The 21,303-nt window shown below is 36.4% G+C and overlaps 1 protein-coding gene across 1 annotated transcript; it reads left to right on the top strand.

The window, feature by feature from the left end:
* Nucleotides 1-916: 916 nt before the first annotated feature.
* On the top strand, nucleotides 917-21,302 carry LOC131682205 (5-hydroxytryptamine receptor 3A-like). The gene is made up of 8 exons (XM_058963525.1): nucleotides 917-952; nucleotides 1,038-1,165; nucleotides 1,564-1,623; nucleotides 1,683-1,792; nucleotides 19,389-19,771; nucleotides 19,839-19,991; nucleotides 20,071-20,264; nucleotides 21,061-21,302. The coding sequence occupies exons 1-8, from the start codon at nucleotides 922-924 to the stop codon at nucleotides 21,289-21,291; spliced, it is 1,290 nt and encodes a 429-aa protein (XP_058819508.1). The 5' UTR covers nucleotides 917-921; the 3' UTR covers nucleotides 21,292-21,302.
* Nucleotide 21,303: the final 1 nt, after the last annotated feature.

The raw sequence follows: 21,303 nt of genomic DNA, 5'->3' as shown, positions 1-21,303 counted from the left end.
ACGGGTCGGATAGGAGGGCGACATCTGTCCTCGACTTCGAGACCGACTGCCACAGCAGCTGCTGGGCAGATGCACAGTGGTTAAGATTCAGCTGTGTTACTTGCACGGCTTTTTCTTACTGGCCTCACTGAAGGGACACGAAGGTCATGGTTACGGTCTTGCTTCTTACTGGCGCAGATAAGGCATTTTGGTACCCAATCGCATTTCTGCGCCTTATGTCCCTCCTCACCACACCGACGACACAACTTACTTCTGTCTGGACCCTTGCAGTCGTAGGACTTTTGGCCGGAAATTTAGTTTTTGTGATTTGTTTCTCGCATCAATAAAAATATTGTATATGCAATTTCATATCAATTTTAGTGGTTTTGAAATAGGTTATATAAGAAAAAAGCGAAAAAATGCTAATTTTCAATAAAATTGCCTTTGGTTCACTTCAAACTATTCTCGGGTCCATTAATATTTCTTGGATCGGCTTCAAATTTTTAAGGTGTTTCAGTTAGGTTGAAAGGAAACTTTTTCATCCCGCCGCTCATTTAGAAAATTGTGATGTTGCAAAAATGGCCACTCTATCACTTATTCGTAGTCGCAAAACAGAGATTTTGCTGCAAAAAAACTATTTTAATAATCTTCATTGCTGTATCGATTTCAAAGTATTGACTACAAAAAAAACAGTTGATGCTGTGCACTTTAAAAAGCTCTTAACATACCTCGATGTTTTTTTATTTGCGATCAGGTTTTTACTTCATTCACCCCTCGTGCGACGTTTGGTGTAGTTGCGTTCGTACACATGGCTTAAGGATCGCAAAAAACTGAAATTTAATTCCATCTAAAAATTGGTGATAAAGTATTGACCTACATCGTACTTCACGTTATGCACAGTCGAAGTCTAGCCTGGTTTGCGAAATGAAGTGCACAATTTCAATGCTTTGTCTCCTATTTTGTGGAATTTATGGTATGTAACGAAGTATAATACAAGACATACAATTCTATAAATAAGTTTATGTGATTGTTTGTTATTGTTAATTGGATTTCAATAGGTCAATCAACGAAGCAGAAAATAAAAGACATGATTTTTCAGAACTACAACTCATCGGTGCCCCCTGAATCGGCCCAACAGCATCCAGTTAAGCTGGCATTGGAATTTCTTATAAAAAGTTTCGTAGTGGTAAATATTTAATGGAACACGTAATTGTAAATTTACATTTGTGAACACCAAAGAAATCTCGGATCTAGTCTGTGAAATCATAGCAAAATTTGGTTACTTGGAAGGAAACTATCGCACATGAATATGTTCAAGCGTGGGAAGTAGTTGCATAGCTTCTAAACTTGGTCCTCACTCAAAGTAACCCTGGAAATACTGAGTAACTGCACATAAGGCAATATTTTTGGTCAGTTCTAGACACACTTCGCCGTCTCGTAGTATCATTATCATTTCTTCTATTTCATTATTTTATTTAACATTTGTTTGGACATTTCATTTGATGGAGATTTTCATAAATTAAAGAAATACCTGCGAATACTAAGAAGTACACTTCTAACTGCTAAAACGCAATGTTTTTACAGGAGGACGGATACTACGCATCTAATTACGAGACGTTAAAAACGAAAGGATTATTTCAAATGGTGAGTATGGTGCTGTTGCGTTGATAAATATCAATTACAAAGCTGTGTCTAATAATTAGACGTGGACTGACGAGCGTCTGAAATGGAATCCTTCAGAATTTTCATCAGAGCGCAGTGTGATACTTGACAAGAGTGAACTTTGGCATCCATCGTTTGGCTTGGACACCACGTGAGTTGAAGCTGAAATGAAATAATCATAATTCATATTTACATAATTTTTTACACCTGGTCAGTGAACGTTAACTGGTTACTCTAATTGATTTGACAGTTTTGACATTAAAAATGTCTTACTCCACTATCTGGGGCTAGGTGTCATTCTAAAATCTAAACTACCTCCCATGTAACGAAACTATGTAAGGTTTGCACGCTTATAACTCCGATATTACTAGATGGATTTTAATCATTCATACACCAACCGATTCAGAAACACCTAACTTAAATATTGGTAGTAATTTAATATCTCCCCAATAAAAGTAGACTTTTGGAAATTGGTAAAATTAAAAAGTTCACGAAAAACGGGAAAATTACCATTCGTGAGGCAGATTTCTCAAACACAGCCGTCAAGAGAGGGTAGCTTAGTTGCTCAATGAAACACGAAAAGTCATAAATAGAAGCAACGCATGTCCGTTTAAATCAGTTGTTGCTCTTATCCCATATGAGCAACATCGTCTCCGGGCGATGCAATAAGCGCTATCGATTTTCGGTAACGTTGGCATTTGCACACACTCGCACCTAAGTGACTAAACCATATACGGTTAGTTTATAAATAGAGGTGACGCGTACCCAGCGTTGCCAATGTTCCAGATTTATCTGGAATCTTCCAGATTTTTCCCAACTGAACAGACATTTTACCAGATTTTTTAAATTTTGCCAGATATTTCCAGATATTCTGAATTCTACGTTACAACCCAGCGGGGATACCATTATGCCAGATTTTTTTAAAGCTTCTAGCACAAAGTCAAATCTCTTATTCTATCAGATTTTTTAAACTATAGAAGTAGTATCACACAAATTTTGGAAATCTGGGTCTTTTTCGATAAATTCACTTCTATGGAGATCAAAATGTATACCAAATTTCGATGACTTTGAGGTCACTGTCAAGTGACAGATTTTGCCAGACATTTTTAGTTGAACTGCCAGATTTTCTTCGAAAAACAGTGGCAACCCTGCGCGTACCCGTTTGAATCAGTTTTTGTTCTTATGTCGAATGGGTAAGATCATGACTGCAGCGTCTAGGCACTACACTAAGCGGTAGACGCTATGCATTTTCGGCAGCGGTGGCCGTGTGCGGATTTTTCGGGTACCAGCACGGTGTCACAGAATGATTTGCAAAGTGGGTGGGTGGGGTGGTTTGGATTTAATTTAATACGGTGTGTGCTGCGTAAGAGTGTTGCGTTTGGAAAAAATATATTTATTTTTATGCATGCGTGTGCGTTGTAACTTGTTAATCCATGTTTACGGCGCTTTGTAGCTGCGTAGGGTAAAGAGCCTATTGGTTTTCATGTTTCATATTTCGGTTATATGTTTTTTATCAGTAAGGCATCTGACAACGTGCTTCTGTAGTTATTGCACTGTTCAGCAGCGTAGTATTTTATATAGGAGAGTACACTCAGGTTTTTTACGCGGATTTTGAAATTTACGCGGTTTTCATTAACGCGTTTTTTTTTTAAATTTACGCGGTTTTCATTTACACGGCCTGTATCCCCTGCGTGAAAAATCTGAGTGTAATTGCTTCGGAAACAATCACATTCCCAGCAGAACTTTTTGTTTTCTAATTTCAAACACTTGTTTCGTACTGCACACAACGGAAAATTTTAAAACAGAACTTACCGTCCCAGCAGCAGTTGAAGCGGGTGTTCTTTTTCAATTCAAATTCAAGCCATGTCTTAAGCGTTACTGGACTTAAAATTGTTTTCCCAGTTTATCCATTCAGAATATCTGTCCTACCCTATGTATTTAAAACACAGTTCCAATTGCGTTTTAAAGTATACAACAAATAGAACGGTTGGATATACTAATTTAAATTTTAAAATAAATCTGTTTTAAATTACGAAACAAACCGCTGTACTGAAGATATAATTATGCATGATGCAGAATTGGTTTAATAATACAATGTTTACACTACAGAGTTATAACACGTTTTAATAATTAGCAACAAGAAAAATGTCACCAAGATAGCATAAAAACCCGTTTTAACTGGTAGTGCGAACGTTGCATAACAATGTAATTTATCAAATAATTTCATTTTTTCCACCACTAATCGATCAAGAAATACTTAAACTTAAGATTGTTTACATAAGTTCATTAGTACATTATTGAAAATTTAATAGGAAAATGAAATTTCATATTTCATGGAGAATCTGTATATTTCCGTTGGCGGGCGTGGGCTTCCTCATCACAGCTCTCAATATGGAACTTTTCTTTTGAATATATTTTCTGGACAGACCAGCCTATGTTAACTAGATGGATTAGCCAAATAATGCCAATCACCTAGTGAGATACTTGATTAATTAATAGATTACCGTTAAAAGACCTTCAATAAATTATGTTTTGATGGGGAGTGTATATAGCAAATTGTAACATATGAAAACAGGCGAGTGAACAAGAACGTGAGTCGATATGTGTGATAGATAAAATTCATTTGCACGCTCTTGAAAAAAGCTACATTTTTAATGTCATCGTGGTCGTGTCCTGTACACAACCCTTTAATTTTTTTTTTCATCCAAAATACTAAAATACCAACAAAATAATTCAAAAAAACGTGTATAAGACACGAACAAGGCGACATTAAAGGAGGGGTAAGGCTTTCAGCGTGAAAAAATTAAAGGGTTGTGTACAGGACACGACCACGGTGACATTAAAAATATAGCTTTTTTATCTATCACACATATCGACACACGTTCTTGTTTACTCGCCTGTTTTCATATGTCACAATTTGCTATATACCCTCCCCATTAAAACATAATTTATTGAAGGTCTTTTAACGGTAATCTATTAATTAATCAAGTATCTCACTAGGTGATTGGCATTATTTGGCTGATCCATCTAGTAAAAATAGGCTGGTCTGTCCAGAAAATATATTCAAAAGAAAAGTTCCATATTGAGAGCTGTGATGAGGAAACCCACGCCCGCCAACGGAAATATACAGATTCTCCATAAAATATGAAATTTCATCTTCCATTTAAATTTTCAATAATGTACTAATGAACTTAAGTAAACAATCTTAAGTGTAAGTATTTCTTGATCGATTAGTGGTGGAAAAATGAAATTATTTGATAAATTACATTGTTATGCAACGTTCGCACTACCAGTTAAAACGGGTTTTTATGCTATCTTGGTGACATTTTTCTTGTTGCTAATTATTAAAACGTGTTATAACTCTGTAGTGTAACCATTGTATTATTAAACCAATTCTGCAGCGTTTTATGTTATATAGGTGTTTTATGTGGTAATAGGACTGACATAATTATATCTTCAGTACAGCGGTTTGTTTCATAATTTAAAACAGATTTATTTTAAAATTTAAATTAGTATACCCAACCGTATTTGTTGTATACCTTAAAACGCATTAGAACTGTGTTTTAAATACATAGGGTAGGACAGATATTCTGACTGGGAAAACAATTTAAGTCCAGTAACGCTTAAGACATGGCTTGAATTTGAATCGAAAAAGAACACCCGCTTCAACTGCTGCTGGGACGGTAAGTTCTGTTTTAAAATTTTCCGTTGTGTGCAGTACGAAACAAAAGTGTTTGAAATTAGAAAACAAAAAGTTCTGCTGGGAATGTGATTGTTTCCGAAGCAATTACACTCAGATTTTTCACGCAGGGGATACAGGCCGTGTAAATGAAAACCGCGTAAATTTAAAAAACGCGTTAATGAAAACCGCGTAAATTTCAAAATCCGCGTAAAAAACCTGAGTGTACTCTCCTATATAAAATACTACGCTGCTGAACAGTGCAATAACTACAGAAGCACGTTGTCAGATGCCTTACTGATAAAAAACATATAACCGAAATATGAAACATGAAAACCAATTGGCTCTTTACCCTACGCAGCTACAAAGCGCCGTAAACATGGATTAACAAGTTACAACGCACACGCATGCATAAAAATAAATATATTTTTTTCAATCGCAACACTCTTAAGCAGCACACACCGTATTGAATTAAATCCAAACCACCCCGCCCACCCACTTTGCAAATCATTCTGTAACACCATGCTGGTACCCGACAAATCCGCACACGGCCACCGCTGCCGAAAATGCATAGCGTCTACCGCTTATTGTAGTGCCCAGACGCTGCAGCCATGATCTTACCCGTTCGACATAAGAACAAAAACTGATTCAAACGGGTACGCGTCACCTCTATTTATAAACTAACCGTATATGGTTTAGTCACTTAGGTGCGAGTGTGTGCAAATGCCAACGTTACCGAAAACCGATAGCGCTTATTGCATCGCCCGGAGACGACGTTGCTCGTGTGGGATAAGAGCAACAACTGATTTAAACGGACATGCGTTGCTTCTATTTATGACTTTTCGTGTTTCATTGAGCAACAAAGTTCCCCCTTTTTTTGACGGCTGTGTCTGAGAAATCTGCCTCGCGAATGGTATTTTTCCCGTTTTTTGTGAACTTTTTAATTTTACCAATTTCCAAAAGTCTACTTTTATTGGGGAGATATTAAATTATTACCAATATTTAAGTTAGGTGTTTCTGAATCGGTTGGTGTATGAATGATTAAAATCCATCTAGTAATATCGGAGTTATAAGCGTGCAAACCTTACATAGTTTCGTTACATGGGAGATAGTTTAGATTTTAGAATGACACCTAGCCCCAGATAGTGGAGTAAGACATTTTTAATGTAAAAAAAAACGCTTTTGTTGCGAATTTTTTTGAACTTTGCATGAAGCGAATTGACAAAACTTTTGTACATTATAGTGTATCATTTCAATAACATGCTATAATTTTTCTATGCAAAAATATCGACAAACGACTCGGTGACGAAGCTCGTTTCTGGAAAAACATGATTTGCGGTGTTATCTGCCAGTCGTTTGTCGATATTTTCTGAATCTAAAATTTTATTCTGAATCCTTTGAAGCATTTTCTTCCTAGTAGCACAACAACTTGCCCAGATTGGAACTGCATATAGCAGTGCCGGTCTAAATATTTCTAGAATTTCTATTTATAAGAGGGTATAAACATTTTATATATTTGTTGCATTTTGTTTGGATTCCTTCAATGTGATCCTTAAAAGTGAGTTTTTTATCGTAAATCAAACCCAAGTATTTAACTTGATCTGTCCATGTTAAATTCAAACCATTAAATTTAATAATATGGTTATTATTTGGTTTAAGAGAAGAAGCTCTTGGCTTATGCGGAAACACAATCAATTGTGTTTTGGCCGCATTAGTGAAAATTTTCCATTTTTTCAGGTAGTCATTGAAAATATTCAAGCTTCGTTGCAGTCGACTGCAGATAATACGAAGACTTCTCCCAGTGGCTGAGATGCTAGTATCGTCACAGAAAGGTGACTTTTTACAACCTGTAGGTAGCAGGGTTACCAAAAATATAGAATAATCTGTATTTATACAGATGTTTCAGCCATTTTCAGACCAAGAATCTGTATGCACAGATATACAGATTTTTGCGTGTATGTACAGATATACAGATTTTTGAAAAATGATGTTACAAAAACTATTTTTAGAAATATTTTTTTTTCAGTTTCACTAATAATTCCTCTCTGTCTCTCTCAGCTTAGCCCTCTATATTATTTTTTTTTCCTTTTTTATTAACGACTTATAGTGAGTCAATCTTTTTCCTTTTTGTTATATTGTAACGACATATAATTTGTCGGCTCCGACAGCATAAGTCATTAAATTGACTTTACGCTTGTCCGGACATGCCGCAGACTCAGGTGATTCGCATTTAATGCCAAAAGATCCTGACTCCTGCGTTGCAGAAGACAAAGAGTTAAATAGCCGGGAAACTCTAAGCTTGTTCATTGACCCTACTCCACGCTTTTCTAAACTTTCTTACCATAAACCGGGGTGACTTTGATCATCGGGGTAACTTTGATCACTCGAAACTTTTTTCGTAGATCGCTTATTAAACTAGAATAGTCTTCCGAATCATTTTAGTTTGAAATGATTTTCACTCTAAAATTATGAAATACTGGTTTGTTATACTTTTTGAGTATTTTGTTCGGTTTTTGGGTACAAAAACTACAAAAAACCGAAATTTGACTTTACCTTATTTTTACGAAGCTTCATAAAGTGTCTATTTTTTATAAAGCAAATAAATCTCAGATTTGAGCAAGAGTAATAAATTACAAGCGAGATTTTATTTTCCTTTAAAGTGGGATGTATCAAGTGAATCTTTTAAGAGTTTGTTTATTTTAAATACAATTTTTTTGTGAAACTAGTTGGCAATTATTTCAATTTTTTTTAAGCTTAAACTCGCAACATTTTTTTATTGTTCAATATTCAAACGTGTTAAAATGGATGAAACATTTTGTACATTGATAAAGCAATGAAATAAAACAATTTTAGCAGTTTTAAAGGTCTTCCGAATCTTTTATTCTAGTTGGACACAAATTATACGAATTTTGGTTACTCGAATTTTACAGTACATTGAATACTTTGTATAATACCAATTAACATGTATTTAACAATGAGTATCTTCCCAGAATTAGTTTAAACAAACATTTGAATGAAAAACATTGACATCAATAACTTAATGTGGGTGAACATGCAGGTTATCAAAGTCACCCCGGAATACAAAAACGGACATCAACTTGAAATCATTTTTGGAAAAATAGCTGTAAGCGTACAATTTTATGTAAAACCATCCAATCTTGTTCTCCTTACATCAGTACATGGTTTGAAAATATTAAACTTGAAAAAAATGTGTTGCATCTAAAAATATGCAATGATTTCTTCGAAAAGTGATCAATGTCACCCCGGTTTACGGTACTTCAAATCCTCGCTCTCCCTTGAGTACTATGGCTCTTAATATTTGAAAAATACTTCACCTTCCAATCCCTTGCTAATTATATGTCGTTACAATATAACCTCTATATTAAATAATTCATTTTTGAGAGTGGTCACTCACTCTGAAAGGTAAAGGTTTGTAATACACTCAGGTTAGCACCCAGAAAACGGTTGGCTGAAGTTTGCTTCCAAAAACATTAATTGTATTGCTCTGTGACTTTGTTATATCACATTTTTTTGTCCGCAAATCATTAAGTGAAGAAAATTATTTTTCCATTGTGCAAATTCGATAAAGTTAAAGTTTCTGGATGTAAAATATCAGAACGATTTGTAGTGTTTCTTTATGAAAATGTAAACAGGTCCTTGCTTGACTGATTTAAACCACAGGAATTAATATTTTCGATAGATAATCCAGCAAAAGATTAAACTACTCAACTGATTCGATACAGATATAAACACAGATTTTTCGAGGAGCAAATACAGATGAAAAGATTTTTTAGGACAAAAATACAGATTTAATTTTGGCAACCCTGGTAGGTAGATTTGGAAGATCAGAGGTAAAAATATTGTATAGTATTGGTGCGACGCTTGATCCTTGAGGGACGCCTGCTTTAACGGGTAGCTTGTTAGATTTACAATTCTGATAAGAAACCTGTAGGGTACGGTTAGTAAGATAATTTTTAATTATCTTTATTATGTAAATTGGAAAATTGAAATCCCACATTTTGGCAATTAAACCTTTGTGCCAAACACTGTCGAAAGCTTTTTCGATGTCTAGAAGAGCAACTCCAGAGGAATAGACCTCTGAGATATTTGCCTTTATCATGTTAGTTACTCTCACAAGTTGATGAGTAGTTGAATGTCCAATACGAAATCCAAACTGCTCAGGAACAAAAATAGAATTCTCATTGATATGTGACACCATTCTAGTTAGGATGATTTTTTCAAATAATTTACTAATAGAAGAGAGTAGATTAATTGGTCGATAGCTAGATGCTTCTGCTGAGTTTTTATCTGGCTTCAAAATAGGAATAACCTTGGCATTTTTCTATCTTTCACGTAAGTATGCTAATTCAAAACATTTGTTGAATATTTTGACCAAGTATCTCATGGTGATTTCGGGAAGGTTTTTAAGAAGAATGTTGAAAATTCCATCATAACCTGGAGCTTTCATATTTTTTCACTTTTTCATGATGGATTTGATTTCATCATAGTTTGTTTCAACAATATCGTCTAGAGACAATACTTGATTTGAAACGTTTTCATATTTTTGTAAGACTTCGGTTTCAATAGGACTCACAACGTTGAGATTAAAATTATGGACGCTTTCAAACTACTGAGCAAGTTTTCAGCTTTTTCTTCGTTTGTAAGAAGTATGTGGTCACCTTCCTTTAAAGCTGGAATTGGTTTCTGAGGTTTCTTAAGAACCTTGGAAAGTTTCCAGAAAGGTTTATTTATTTATTTATTTATTTATTTATTTCAAGTCGTCAATCAGATGTAGACCGGTTTCTTACAATAATTATTAAACTAACTTAACACTAGTTAAAATTTTGGTTTACTTTAAACTGCTGCTTAAGTTTTGTTTTCGACATAGTGAAGTCAATGCTTTCGCAATGTTTGTTGTAAATATTCATCATTTGGTTTAAAGGGCCAAACTTGGCATAATTAGTGCGATGGCGAATTGTACAAAAGATGCTGCGGTTACGTAGTTGTCGAGAAGGAGCATAAAAATTTAGTTTCGATAAAAGTTCGATTGAATCAATACGATGTGATACAATGTCGTTTACAAATGATACCATAGAAAATTCACGACGATCTTTCAAGGTTTGAATGTCAATTAGCATGCACCGTGCTTCATAAGATGGCAAATGTAGTCCAGTCCAACCTAGTTTACGAAGAGCGAACATCAAAAACTGCTTTTGTACTGATTCTATCCGGTTTGCATGCGTTGCTGAAAAAGGCGACCAAACTATACTACAATATTCTAGTGTTGAACGCACATAGGCTACATATAATGTTTTTATTGTGTAGGGATCTTGGAAATTATAGCTGAAGCGTTTAATAAAACCTAGTGTGCTGTTTGCTTTGTTAATTATTGTGTTATAATGATCTATGAATGTTATTTTGGAATCTATAATAACTCCTAGGTCTCTTATTCTGTCACACTTTTCTACTTGTTGATTTCCCAATAAGATTCTATTGTTCTGTATATTATTCTTTCTACTCAATGTTATGGAATTACATTTTTTTACATTCAGTTTCAGCAGGCTTTTATTACACCATGTATAAAATATATTTACTTCGTTTTGAAATGTCTGAAAGTCTTCACCATTTCTTATTTCTAGAAATAGTTTCATATCATCAGCATATATAAGAACTTTTACATTTTTTAGAATGAAGGAAATGTCGTTAACAAATAAAATAAAGAATAGCGGGCCCAAATGAGACCCTTGAGGGACTCCTGATGTAACTTGAATTGGGATTGATTTTATCCCTTTAAATCTAACAGCTTGTTCACGATTTGTAAGATATGATTGTACCCATGTAAGAAGTCCTGGCTCAAACCCCATTTTTTCTAATTTAAAAAGTAGCATGGGTATGTCGATGCGATCAAATGCTTTGCTAAAATCTGTATAAAGAGCTTCAACGTAGTTTCCGTTATCCATTGCTGTTAATGTGTAGTTAATGAATTCGAGTAGATTTGTACTTGTAGAACGCCCTTTGAAAAAACCATGTTGCACATGGGTAATTCTGTTCTTGATTTGGTGGAATAAATTTTCATTAACAATCGCCTCGAAAATCTTGGGAATGCACGAGATGATAGCTATTCCACGATAGTTACGCACATCGGATTTTTTACCATTTTTAAAAATTGGAACTAGGAAAGAGCTTTTCCATGTTTTAGGAAAACAACCTGATTCTAGAGACATGTTAAAAAGCCAAAATAAAGGAGCGGTTAGTTCTATTGACAAAGTTTTTAAAAACACCGGTGGAACGCCATCAGGTCCAGGGCTTTTAGAGCTATCCAAGTTTTTTAAGGCATCCATGATTGTATGTACTTTTATCTGTTTAATGTTAATATCTCTTGAAAGTTCTGGGAGGAATGAAAAGTATTCACGCTCTCGATCCTTCTCTGAAAATGTAGTGTAAACTTCCTGGAAGAATGTTGCAAAAAGATTGCAGATTTCCTCTGAGTTATCGCCTACCTTTCCATCAAGATGCATTTCTGTTGGGAAATAATCCGATTTTATTTTAGTTTTTACGTAATTAAAGAAGTTTTTTGGGCAAGTTTTTATATTGCGTTCTGTTCTTGCATTGTACTCTTCAAACGCGATATCAATGGCAAGGTTCAATTGATCGCATAGATTTAAATAGTTTGTTAAGTTATCTTCGCTGTTGTATTTTTTGTAGATTTTGTGTGCTTTCTGCTTACGATTTTTTAAATTTTTGATTTCTCTATTAAACCAGATGGGATGTTTTGAGTTATAGTGACGCCTTCTTCTTTTCAATGGTATATCTTCGTGAATGACTTCAAATAATATTTTGTAGAATATGTCTACGGCAGCTTCAACATTTTCTTCATTTCTTAAAATCATTTGCCAGTTTATTGCATTAATTTTTTGCCTCAAGCTTTCATAGTTAGCGGACTCGTAATCAAATACCTCCTCAAATTCACTATCACCAGGTCTGTCGTTAACATGCAAGAATATAGAAAACTCAATGGCTGTATGATAAGCTTCATTCTTCCATAAGGGAGTAAGTGATTCCGTTACACAGAAGTCTTCGTCTATATTCGTCATTAATAAATCTAAATAGCAATGTCGCTGATTTCTTATGTGATTTATTTGATTAAGTCCTAAACTGGCAGATTTATCGCAAATGAACTGCAAAGTTTCATTTTCCCCTACAACAGGAAGTAGGATGCTCTCATTATCAGCATCTGGTATGAAATCAATACCGCGTTGATTGAAATCGCCATATATGTGAACTTTTACGTGCGGGGAAAGACTATTAATAATGCATTCAGCAGCATGATAAAACTTTTCGTAAGTCGTTTTTCGAGCAAAATTTGGAGGAAAATACACCGAAGCGAAAACGTGAGTTTCGTCTTTAACATGTACTTTCACCCACACATGCTCGAATTCTTTTGATTTTATAGTTTTGATAACTTCTGCATTTAGTTTTGCTGAAATCGCAATCAAAGCGCCCCCTCCTGACTTCTTACCAGATACATGACAATCACGGTCATCCCTAAATACATTGTAATTGCTCCCGAAAACTTCTTCACTTCTCACTGTTTCGTCCCAACTAGTCTCAGTTGCTAAAATTACGGAATAATGACAACCTAATATTTTGTTTTGAATCACATTCATCTTAGCTGCACTTTTCATGCGGTTAAAGTTTTGGCAATAGACCAAGATTTCTGTTCTTGACTGAGATTCTCTTGGAGAAGTGTTAGTTGAATGGGAATTAATTAGACCTAGCTCTACCTCTTCTAAATCTTGAATCGCAATATGATTTGTGAATTCATTATTATCTTGCTCTAATGAGCGCGTCGATAGCGGCAAAAACACTGACAGGCGCCAATTCCGGAGGGGTACATAGGTGTGGCAGCAGCTGTTCGATGTGAGGTGCTAGGTTGGTCGGTAGGGCACGGGTTTAAAACATCGCCTCTCTGGAATGCAATGGTAGGTCTGAACGAAGTTGAAGGTGGCCTCGAAAAACGTTTCTTTGCCTCAGCCAGTAGCTCTCTATCCAACGGAAGATTGTCGATGTCGCGGCGTTTGTTATCGTGGTACGCAAATCTGCTGTGGTTGTAATTACATCCGTTATTTTTGTCGAAAATTGTGTGGTGTTTGTAACCGTGATTCTTGCGACGCTTAGTATTATTATTACTGTTACGGGTGGTGTCAAGTGCATTAGCGGGCCTCTGTTTATTCCGTTTCTTCTTTATTCTTGCTTTCTCCGCCGCTTTTTGTTGATTGAGACGACGCAATTTACGTGCGTCGTATTCGGACCAATCAGCCTTCCATACCTTAGAGTTGCCAAGGAAACGCCAGCCTGAGTTACTGGCTGCCTCGACGGACATCTCAGCCTCTAAACTAGGGGAGGAATCTGTTGCGGGTGAAGCAGCAGTCTTTTGTTCCAGTGAGTTTACTGCACTAGAAATTTGCTTTAACTCATCGATAATATCATCCGTGAATATTGGGTTTACATAACTCATATTCTGAGCCGAACAGTTGTTAGCCATGTCAGTTATCACGCTGCTGACCTTTTCAATTTCTGAACAAATTTGTTTCAACTCGCGTGTCATATCGGTGGTCAGTTCATTGACATAGGCTGCGATGTTGTTTTTCGTAGCTTTCATCGATATGTCGAATAATGATGTTAAGTGATTTTTTGTGGCAACGACATCAGTTTTGCCAGTTTTGTTGGAAGCAGCCAGCTCATTCCACAACTCCGAGGTTTTGGCTATGTGTGCAACCGCGTTATTATGATTAGCTGCAGTTGTTTTAATTTCGCCTTTCAACTCGTTTAAGAGCATTTCGATACATTCAAATCCATCACGGACATTGAAGTTGCTAAACGTGGATGTGAGTTTGTGATTCGACTCCATAACTAGCTTGTTGAGGTTGATGGCTTCTTGTTGTTGTCTGTACAGTTTATCGAAATTTAACTCCATCACGAGACGCTTCTGGCACTCGTAGCATATTGGCAGCATGTATGTTAGTATTCTTTGCTCATGATTCCTCTGAGCACCAACGCATGCAGCGTGGAATTTTTTCCCGCATGATCCATTGCAGTACCACACATGTTTGTCGTCACTCACTGTACAATTATTAATCGCGCACGGCATGTTTTACTTACGCAGCAATGATAAATGAAAACAATACAAATTAAAACACGCACGGTTAAACTTTAAACGGCGCAAATGGAAACGCGACCGAACTGTAACGACGACTTGAATGTTTAGAATTTGGCTTGATTTGTTCAACCTCTTTCGCGAAATTTTCATTTCTTAAGAGTGTGAATCTATGCTTAATTTCTTTTTGTAGATCCTGATAGATACATTTCATAGCAGGATCACGAGAACGTTGATATTGACGTCTTCGAACATTCTTCAAGCGAATCAGAAGTTGAAGATCGTCGTCAATAATAAGAGTATTAATTTTTTTCTTTGTTGTTGGTACTGATAAATTTCAAGCATCAACTATAAAATTACTTAAATTTTGTAATGCCGTATCAATGTCAGCTTTATTTTGTAAATCAAGGTCGTGATTAAAATTATTCTCAATATAAGTTTTGTACCTTTCCCAATTCGCTTTGTGATAATTGAACACTGAGCTAATGGGATTGGAAACAGCTTCTTGAGAAAGTGAAAAAGTTACTGGAAGATGATCAGAATCAAAGTCAGCATGTGTAATCAATTCGCTACAAATGTGACTTTGATCTGTCAAAACCAAATCAATTGTTGATGGATTCCTTACAGACGAATAGCACCATTCGGGAACAAAATTGAATAATAATCAGCAGATCAATCATTAAAAAGTAGTTTTCCGTTGGAATTGCTTTGAGCATTATTCCAGGCTCGGTGTTTGGCGTTAAAATGGCCGATTATTAAGAATTTCGACCGATTTCTTGTAAGTTTTTGTAAGTCTCCTTTCAAGAAATTAATTTGTTCGCCAGTGCACTGAAAAGGCAAATAGGCTGCAGCAATAAAAATGATACCAAGATCAGTTTCAACTTCGATATCCACACTCTCGATCACCTTTGTGTCAAGAGACGGCGTAACGGAATGTTTGATCCTGCGATTAACCGCTATTGCGATTCCTCCGCACATTCCAACAATTCGATCAAATCGATGAATAACAAAATTAGAGTTACTCTTCAATTTAATATTTGGTTTTAAAAAAGTTTCGGTCACAACGGCTATATGCACATTATGTATCCTCAAGAAGTTGAAAAATTCATCTTCGCACGTTTTAATGAACGAACATTCCAACTTAATAAATTTAAATGATTATTTAAAGTCATTGTTATACTTTAATTTCATTACAATTTTGTTAGCAAATTCCCACCCCGCTTGAAAAGCTTCAAACATGGAGGTATAATTTAACATGGTAATCATAATAGGTAGCATTGACTCTTGCAGGTATTTTAATTTTTCTTCTGTTACGCTACCTAGATCCATTGGACTAAAGGAAGCGTTGGGTGCGAACGAGTTTGTGGGCGTGGCATTTGTGGCCGTTATTTTGGCATTGTTACCTGCCACTGAAGCATAAGATGACAAACCATTGTAGGATGGTGTGACGGAGGTGTCTAGAACGAGAATTTATAATTTTTTCTCGAACAGGACAACCCCAGAAATTCAATTTATGATTTTCGCTACAACAACTTTTTGTGGTTTTTTTCACCGGACACTAAAGTATCTTTAGTGTGCGATTTAACACCACAGATCATACATTTGAAATCCAAATGACAATTTTTATATATCTGCAGATTTTGGGATGCACAAGACGACACTGGCATTTTGTACTGAATTTATTGTTTCTATTGTCTATTTTTCATGTATTTTCACATACAAATATCAAAAATCTTGTGGGTAAACTAGAGTTGTAGGAATAAGCTCAAATTTGATAAATGATATGTGAAGCCGTTTGATCTGGCAGTGTTTCGAAAAAAAAATCAAAATTGTTGCTGTTCTACTGGTCATGTATGCGAACTTAAAGGGTTGTTCGGAAGATTGTTCGGACGTCTAGAAGTTCTTTGAAGCAGTATCACTTCAGTGCAGCAGCTCAAGGCTGAAATAATTTCATTTTATTAACCCTCCGGAAGTCGCGCATAGAGCCCACTGAACGAGCAGCAGCTGATGCTCTAAGACGATTTCGCTAGTTTTACAGAGCAGCGTGCACTCAGTGCACTAGCGCGACTGCCGGAAGGTTAATCATATGGTTCAGTTAGAAACAATTATGGACTCACATTATGTCTTCTCCTATCGAATTATCCGAACCAATCAACTTATGGCAGAACAGGATGTATCGGTAAGTATTTCACGTTAGGTTAAGTTATACAGGTAAGTATTCGTTTGACGGTTTTACAGGTAAGTATGCGTTTAGGTAAGTACTTGATTTCATAGGTGTATTAATATTGTCCTACCTTCTGTCTACGAGCAAAATTCACTTGCGAATATGTTCGCATCAATTCAATTTGAAGCGATGACCGAGTTCTTGACGGTCAGATGTGCGCTCTCTGGTTTGCCGTCGCAGGCACCGTTCATGTGAACCTGAATCGGGAATATTTAAGTACCGTATAATTTTAAATCCTGACCTAGCTTAGTTGAGTTAAAATTCTCACCAGCTCTATCAATCCTGTGGACGTAGTTCCCACAAAAAACTATTAAATTTCGTAGTCTTAGCGAGCGATCGGCGTTTTCATCTGACGTTTATTGATAGTCTGCTCCAGGGGGGTACCCACCTGTCCCATTTATGGTGATTGCTGCAGTGGTGCCAGAACAGGGTTATATAGAAAGTTGATGGGAAAAAGTGAGCTAAGTACGTAATTTATATTGCGCCTCAGAGCAAATAAAGAGAAGAAAAAAACGCTCATTGCATTTTTCATGCGAACCACCACTCTTCTCTTTTACAATAGACCTCTTCACTCCGTTTGTGTTGCTCCCATGTGTGCATTCTACTCGCTGGCTCCACGCACGCATGGAAGCAGTAAAGGCAACCAAAGCATATTAAAAATTAAATTAGTTAGCGCCGTAGTTCGTTAACTAAGTTAGTATCGGATTCTGATGAAACGAAGTCGAAACGCAAATTCCATGATTAATTTAGTTATAGGTTTTGTGCTCTTCACGCGCAAAGATGGTTTTAAACAATTTTCTCCTTAATGGAGAAAAATAGTTTTTACCAAATTGTTCTTACTAAGGACAAATATAGCATAGTATATTAAAAACCTGTTTTAATCCACCTAGTAGTGCAATTGTGCCTTTCTCATTTGTCCAAACTACGATTCCATGGCTCATAATGTTCAATACAATGGTGGAAATTTATATTATATATTCAGAACAATTTGCACATAGTACATACAATGGATCTACAGCCACGATTTTGAGATACTATGTGTCGACACTGAAACCAGCGGCGAATCAAGGAGGAAGATCCGTTAAGAAATTTTAAACTAGTTATATATGTGGTCGCACTCTTAAACCCGTAACTCCTGAAGTCCAATCAACAAAAATTCAGCCGATGGGAAGGTTATACCTTTCATTAGAGACTAAGTTTGTGCAAATCGGTCTACCCATCTCTGAGAAACAGAGGTGATATTTTTTCCCCATACACACAGACATTTTCCGATCTCGACGAACTGAGTCGAATGGTATATGACATTCGGCCCTCCGGGCCGGGATTAGCTTGACGATTTTTAGAGCGATTGCATAACCTTTCTATATGAGAAAGGAAAAACGTTATTCTGTTCAAACTTCATCTGAATTATAGTTTTATTCGTCTTCTTTCCTGTTTGCCAATGAGAGGAGGCATAACGAAAGGGCTCTTTGTGCGGAATTGTGCATCTCTTGGTGCACAGATCTTTCTCTCAGACCCATCCAACGAGGGTTTAGAATAATTACCTTTAAAAATTTCGTAACAGGAAACAACCCTGCGAGACGTTTGAAACATAAAATGTCATTTGAATTCAGACACTCTAGAAGCCGTTGAAGAAATCAAGGAAGAAATATTGCGAGGAAAGGAAAGTAAGTCAAATTGGTCGGCATCTTCGGATCGGTTCCTGTTTCGTCAAGTTTCGATATGAGCAATAGTTGTGAGTAGACTAATTTAGTTACACAACAAAGGCTGGTCAGCGAGCTAGCCACAAGAGATAAGGAAAAACACGAACGAACAACACGAAGTCGAAGAAAATCGGGATGTCGTTGCCAGGAGAAATTTCACTACCGATGATACCTCCGTCGGAGTGATTGACAGCTAATTGGCTCACGAAAACGGGCATCGACATCGAAAGAAATCCCTATAGATTTCATCGTCGATGAAAACACATCCATCGAGTCCTCATCGTACAGCTTTTTTGCCAAATCTTAATCCAAGGTATTGGGATCCAGTTTGATTTTCCGAATGACCTTCAAGCGAAGTTGGCGAGAATGGCTGGTAATAGTGAGAGTTTCTTTGTACTTGTTAATAACTCAAGACACAGCGAATTGAGTAAGTATTACTGTGCTTTGAAAAGCAACTCCCGTTCACTCATTCTATTTGAAGAATCAGTTCTCCTGAGCCTTTCGCGAGCGCATTGCCCATCTCTACGATAATGATTAGAGCAAAGTAAATTAAACTCAAGATGAAGAAGGCGACCAGACAAGTGTTTCAACGCCGCGAAAGAAGCTATAGAAAGTAGTGTGTACGACATCCGACGAATACTCAATAACATTTGGTTTTATTTTTAGTTACATTTTGTAAATATTTAAAAGACCATTGGCTCCGTTAGAACAGCGCAATGTGCCGTATCGAAAAAACGAATTATGTAAAATAGTGATTTCATTCAAGGATGGTGTTTGATACACGATTTGCCAATCCCTAAATATGAACCGTGTTAAGAAATGAGTTTCCAAAATTCGACGCTTCTAAATGTTATATTCAATATTATATTTTCAAAATCGTCTATTTGAAATATTTTGTCCTTTGCCAGCTTGCTGGAGCCGCCTATGCCCACTATGTGGTATGCAAAGCTTTTTCATAGGTTATTTATTTTGGCCTTTATCCAGATTCGATGACCTTAGTGTTACATGCACCGGTACTAGTTGCATTGTACGCAGCGATGGAATGGTGTCTTGTATTCCCCACTGCACTTTCCCAGCTACTTGCATTGACAATGCGCAGCGATGGCCGTACGGAATATTGACCTGTACATTGCTCCTGGGAAGGTGGAACCACATCGATACGGACGTGTCGATAGCTAGCTTCGACACTGCGGTAATCACGGATCTCGAAAAGTTCAACAAATACTGGCGGATGCTTTCCATCTCCAGCGAGTTGACCGAGATAAGGAGCCAACTACACGGTAAAAAATTTCCTCTAATTCGGGTGTCGTTTTTAGTGGAGAGAATTTCTTCATTTTACGCAATTGCAATCGTAGTGCCAGCTATATGTGAGTTTTTGCATCAATCTGTTTCTATGTATGTAGTATTTGTTACATTTAAAATTAATACTTTCAGCAATGCTGACGTGTAATTTGCTACCGTTGTGGCTACCGATCAATAGTAGCATGCGCTATATGATTCTTCTGGTCATTCTCCACGCGCACTTTTCTTTTATACAGCAGTTGTCTTGGCGGTTACCGAAAAATGGTGAACAAACTCCTTTGCTGTGTAAGTTAGATTTTTTTTAAAGAAACAACTAAAATTAAGAAACAAAAAACATTTTTATTAACAATCTCATTCTTCACAGTGAATTACTTCCGCGATTCTATAATTATGACAACCTTCCTGATAGTCTTTATAACCATAACTAAACGGTTATCAATGAAGCAGTGCCCTGTTCCTCGGTGGATCGATTTAGTTGTAAACACTATTGGCTCACAACCTCTACTGGCAGCAATTCTCCCTTCACCACTTGATGCGTCAACTTGTATGTCAATGAAGGTAAGTATTATAATGAACTAGCTAATACCCATCGCGCGTTGCTGAGACTTTCAACGAAATAGGAGGATAGCAGATAATCCCCAACCAATAGCACATAAACACGCTCAATACAGTGATGCCACAAGTACAGATTTATCTAGAAAGGTACAGATTTTCGAAGTATTTTTGCTACAGATTCTATACGGTACAGATTACAGATTTTTGTAAAAAAGTACAGATTGGTACAGATTTTTTTACATGACTTTAGAATGCGAGAGGCGAGAAACCTGGTTCCATCAAATCAAAGGGTTGATGTCTAAGTGAAAGCCGAGCGAATCTTTTCGGAGTGCATACATTTACTCTGAGATGCTTCAATTGAATTCCTGCAAGCAGATTTATCGCATCCTATTGATATTACCAGCCCCATCTCAACTTCTCGCTGCCACTGATTTCCCCGAATAAAAAATATCTTTAAGAAAAAAAAATTCAAGCAACCTTGTCATTGTTTGGGTACAGAATCCGGTACAGATTTTTCTATAGAAGAGTACAGATAGAAATGATTTTTCAACTCCCGGTACAGATTTAATTGTGGCAACACTGGCTCCATAACAAATGGCTACTATGTATAAATTTTTACGGCAATCGGTTAGGCCGTTTGGGAGTCCATAAATCATATTAATGCAAACATTGACTTTTATATATATAGAAGATAGAAGATAGATGTTTCTGCGTTACCCAAAATACAATAAATTAAAAAACATTCTTGCTACTCAAAAAAATACATATCATATTACATAACTATTTAAATTTTCACAAGCCATATGCAGAAACCGTCGCAGATGATGCCAACTTGGTTCACAGTGACAGACCGGATGCAATGGTTATTGCGTCCATTTACCAATGGCAACGGATTGCTTTGATACTGGAACGTATCTGCTTTATCACAACCACTGTCGTCTACGCGGTAATGCTGTTTTGTTTCATCCCACTTGGAAATGAAAGACCGGAACACGTCGTCGCACCTGTTCAACAAATTTGGAAGCAGTAATTTTATAATATT

This window comes from Topomyia yanbarensis, chromosome 2, assembly GCF_030247195.1.
Source record: "Topomyia yanbarensis strain Yona2022 chromosome 2, ASM3024719v1, whole genome shotgun sequence".
NCBI lineage: Eukaryota > Metazoa > Arthropoda > Insecta > Diptera > Culicidae > Topomyia > Topomyia yanbarensis.
The sequence above is the reverse complement of the archived record's forward strand: the minus strand, read 5'-3'. Positions and strand labels throughout refer to the sequence as shown.

Excerpts from the sequence above, each read along its gene's own strand:
- LOC131682205 (XM_058963525.1), top strand. The coding sequence starts at position 922 with ATGCTTTGTCTCCTATTTTGTGGAATTTATG. Across the intron at positions 953-1,037 it reads CCTATTTTGTGGAATTTATG|GTCAATCAACGAAGCAGAAA; the intron begins GTATGTAACGAA and ends GGATTTCAATAG. Across the intron at positions 1,166-1,563 it reads TTATAAAAAGTTTCGTAGTG|GAGGACGGATACTACGCATC; the intron begins GTAAATATTTAA and ends ATGTTTTTACAG.